Source organism: Acyrthosiphon pisum, chromosome X (assembly GCF_005508785.2).
Source record: "Acyrthosiphon pisum isolate AL4f chromosome X, pea_aphid_22Mar2018_4r6ur, whole genome shotgun sequence".
NCBI lineage: Eukaryota > Metazoa > Arthropoda > Insecta > Hemiptera > Aphididae > Acyrthosiphon > Acyrthosiphon pisum.
Window position 1 is genome coordinate 117056971 of NC_042493.1, and position 4336 is coordinate 117061306.

General features: G+C 25.1%; 1 protein-coding gene across 1 annotated transcript in view; it reads right to left on the reverse strand.

The window, feature by feature from the left end:
- Positions 1 to 131: 131 nt before the first annotated feature.
- Positions 132 to 4336, reverse strand: part of LOC100569027 (cancer-associated gene 1 protein homolog) — a 10171-nt gene continuing 5966 nt past the window's right edge. Inside the window, exons 3-7 of the mRNA XM_029485446.1 lie at positions 4178 to 4312; positions 3961 to 4095; positions 1264 to 1315; positions 632 to 692; positions 132 to 562 (exon numbers count right to left, since the gene is read on the reverse strand). Coding sequence (XP_029341306.1) covers positions 313 to 562; positions 632 to 692; positions 1264 to 1315; positions 3961 to 4095; positions 4178 to 4312 — 633 coding nt within the window. The 3' untranslated portion in view covers positions 132 to 312. The remainder of the gene's footprint in view (positions 563 to 631; positions 693 to 1263; positions 1316 to 3960; positions 4096 to 4177; positions 4313 to 4336) is intronic.

The following is a 4336-nucleotide window of genomic DNA, read 5'->3' on the forward strand; positions in this document are numbered from 1 at the left end:
ATGATTTTTTTTGCTATCACGTTATCTAGAAAAATAAAAATAAACTATTATTTACAACACTTTTTTTACCATATTAGAAAAATGTTTAAATGACGAAGATGAATACGTGCGTTTTTTCATGGAACCCATTTCCTTTTGAACATCTAGTATTGTTCTGTGTGCTATACCTAATTCTCTATTTACTGATTTACATTTATTATCACGAGCATTCATTTCTTTCTGTTAAAAAACACATGATTGTATTATTATTTAATGTATCTAATATAATTACTCCAAACAGTCACAGTTAAAAAACACTGAACAATCAAGAAATTATTTTTTAACTACCGATAAATAGTTTATAGGAATTCGTTTTGAATATTTACCCTCTAGATTTCGAATTTTTGAATCTTTTCCCATCATCTTAACTTTATCATAATTTATTACTTCTGTTTGTTTTTCGAGCAATGCATTTAACTCTTCTAAACTTTTTTTTAAATTTTTATTTTCATGCCAGACTTCACCCACTTTTTCTTCATATTTTCGTTGTTCTTCCCCTTGGCTATGAATTTTTGAATGCAGACTATTGAATAAAACAAATTGCATATATTTAATTGTATTATGTATAATATTATAAGAATAAAACTTATACTTTTTGATCTGTTGTTCTAGTACAGATATTTTTTTTATATAATGACTTTCATTTATTGAACCTGGAATTAATAATTAATTTAAGATTTAAAACGTGACAACAATCATAGGATAGGTATATTGTATATGTATATATTTTATAATAGTTCCTATCGTTCATAACTGGGGCCAAAAAAAACATACATAATATTCATGCAGTTATTTATACAACTTAAGCGCATATTCAATCTAGGTATACTTAGTTAAATAATATGTATTCAAATTCTTTAAAGTCAATACATTTATTTACGTACTCTTTATCAATGGATAATAATATAATAGCCAAACAATTAATAACATGCATATGCAACATAATTCAAACCCTAATTTTAAAATAGTTAACTTTTGAAATCTTGATTTTTCAATTATTATAATTGTCGCATTATTTATTTTTTGGCGTAATAACTAACTTATTCGTGTAGATATATTTTTTAGAACAAAACCATCTATATAAAATAATTCACGACATCATAAATTGTTATCGTTGGAGTTGGAAATATGTGTGTGAAATATAAACATATTGTGAACCTACTAATTGTATATAAAAATTATTATTATTGAAAATATAGGTGGTAGACTTCTTATGGAACTTACCGTATTTTATTTTAGGCATCTTGTCTTCAAGTTTACCATATTTTGACTGGTACTGTAAATTAAAATTTGTATTACTACACTTAAATATCAACTTTCACTTTAAGTATCTATATAATGTACAATTATTTAATATTATTATGTATAGGATTCGGATTTGAAGGCAATATAATCAATAAAAAAGCTGGTCACTGTAGTTATTGATGGTATTATTCAATTTGAATTCAGTGATATAATGTCATTGTAAACGAAATACGGTTCTGAGCTGAGACGGTTTGTCAGCCTAGGATATTTTATATTGTATTCATATTATACATACAAAGTCCGGAATTGTACATTTCGCAGTTTGTATACATTGTGAATTGTCAAACATTGTACAAATCACAAAATTTAAGAACATTAGAAAAATTATAATTTTTCGTATAAAAAAAAATATTATTTTAAACCTACATATTACTGTACACAGTACACATTGTGATATAAAATAAAATACGTGAATCTAAAATATGATAAATATGATATGATATAATGTCATCTCGTATAGTCTTTATGATTTGTGTTTCCCACGTTATGTGGAATCTAACATATTAGTAAAGATATAACGCAATAAAAATGATTAAGTTTATCTAAACGACTTTACGATACTGTCGTTGAGTCGTTCAGAAATATAATTCGAACAGGTTTTAGTACGGACTAGTGCATTGTACTCGGAACTGCTGCAATATTTCAACTTAGATTAGTGTGATTATAGTATTATACAATCGGGCAAAATGAGTGAAGTTGAAAATAACATTAATTTTATAAATTTGCTTGACGAAAAAATTAAAAATATTAATTCAAGTATAATTCAATGGCCATAGCTAATGAAGAAAATTACAAAAAAATAATAGATTAGGTACTTGAAGCTAAACATCGGAAAAATAAGACTTCATTAGACTTTGAATCGCTACGATATTATAAAAGTAGGAAAATAAGTAGAAAATAATGGAGTTAAATACTATTTACATAATGATGAAATATATTATGTTTTTGAAAGTTACATAAGAAACAGGGTATGGTGGACTTCATAAAATGATTTATCATTTAAAAAATGATGGCGTTGATATGTCACGTCATGTTATTCAATTATATTTAAACGATTGTGTAACGTGTTAAAAAAAAAAAGAGGAGTAATTGTTAAACCTATGGTATTTAATGAAGTCAATGCACGTGGACAGGTCGATTTATTCGATATGCAGTCATGCCATGATGGTGGGTACAAATTTATATTAAATTACCAGAACCATTTATCAAAACTTAGCCTCACTTCTAGTGCCCTACCTGAGAATATACTCAAAACATTAAATGCTATATAAATAATGTAAATAAAATGCTAATTTTAACATTCAGTAAAGTTAAAATAACTTAAGTTTAAGTAACATCGACAATGCGTAGTCTTCAAAAGCTCTTATAGATTTGTTCCGATGATATATTTATAGAAAACTATCAGATCACAGATCAATTTATATTCAATTACGTACAAATTAAAAAAGAGGAAAAAAAACGAAAAGAGGAATTTATAGGTAAATATCAAAAAAAATGTTCACCCATTAATCATTATCATAGAAATTAAATGAAACACATTTTAATTTAAAAATTATTTTTCTATTCTTATCCAAAACACAAAAGGCAATCGCTCTTAAATCTGAACCCTAGTTATATACATAATTATGAGGTTGTGTACCTACTCTTATAAGAACAACCACCTAATTCCAATATTCAATTTTTTTTCAGGAAAGGAAAAATCCTTAAAATTAGCCATAGCTAAGAAAGATAAAATTCCCCTTCAAATAACAATGCGTAAAACGACACATAAAAATAAAATAAATTAAATGAACGGACTTCGCATTCATATTTTCAAAGAACGTGAACGTAAATGTGTTCATTTAAAAAACACATGAATTTGATTTTACTTTGTGTTAGGATGTATAATATACATTTAAAAGTATATAATTATTATATACTTTTAAATTATGTGAACTTTATAAAATAAAAATATTAATAAATATCAAAACTAAAACATTCGTCTTATATGAATTTAAACGTTTCAATTAAATTAAATAAATGAAAATAGATTTGGTTAAAAATGTTAAAATTACTTCAACGTAAAATAACCTACTGCTCACTTGGATCTGATTCATTTAACAGTAAACACTATTGTTATCTCAAAATACGATAAATATATAATTATTTTACAATATATTTTGTTCATAGCAAACAAAATAAAAAATATTTATTTTCAGTGTTATCATTATAGTTTTTAAGTTTTTAAATTTTTTTATTGTATTTTGAAGCACAATAGTGTTTTCAAAATGTTTAGAGACGGAAATCGAATTTTGAACTAGTTGTTAAAAGTTATAAGTATTTAAAGTAAATCTTTACTTATGATCATTGAGTGAAGTGGAAGGTACAACATTTTGAATACCTACTTATAAAGGTATAAATAACTGAAGACTCGTAAAAAATTAAGTATTCACTATTTCAACAATCACCCAATATAATCTTTTTCTTACCCTATATCTCTCAATCACTGAGAAGTTAAAAAAAAATTAAAAGGCAGATGTGATGGTTAATACATTTTCTTAGATATGCCTAATAATTCTTATGGATTAATAAAATAAATATTCTATTTTCCAATAACTCGTTTAGATAATATCTTACGAAAGGACAATCAAGGTTACTGAATCGATTTTCACACGATTCTTTCTCGTCCATACATTTTTTTAATTCCTTCTTTGTTACTGTTATATCTTCTGATCTACATACATAAACTGTTTTTTGCTTCTCTAGTTCATGCTAAAACACAAATTGTTATTACATATTTTATGCAACACATGTATATTATAAAATTAAATGTTTAAATGCTTTTTTTAATTACAATACGTTTTGTTAATATTCCATTTTCCGATTGCTCTCGAATAATATCTTGTTTTAATCCATTTATTTGTTTTTTAAGCCCACTTTCATTTGTTCTCAATGTGTCAACTGTTAATTGTAATTCTTTGCTTTCATCCTACATAAAAATTTCACCAAGTTA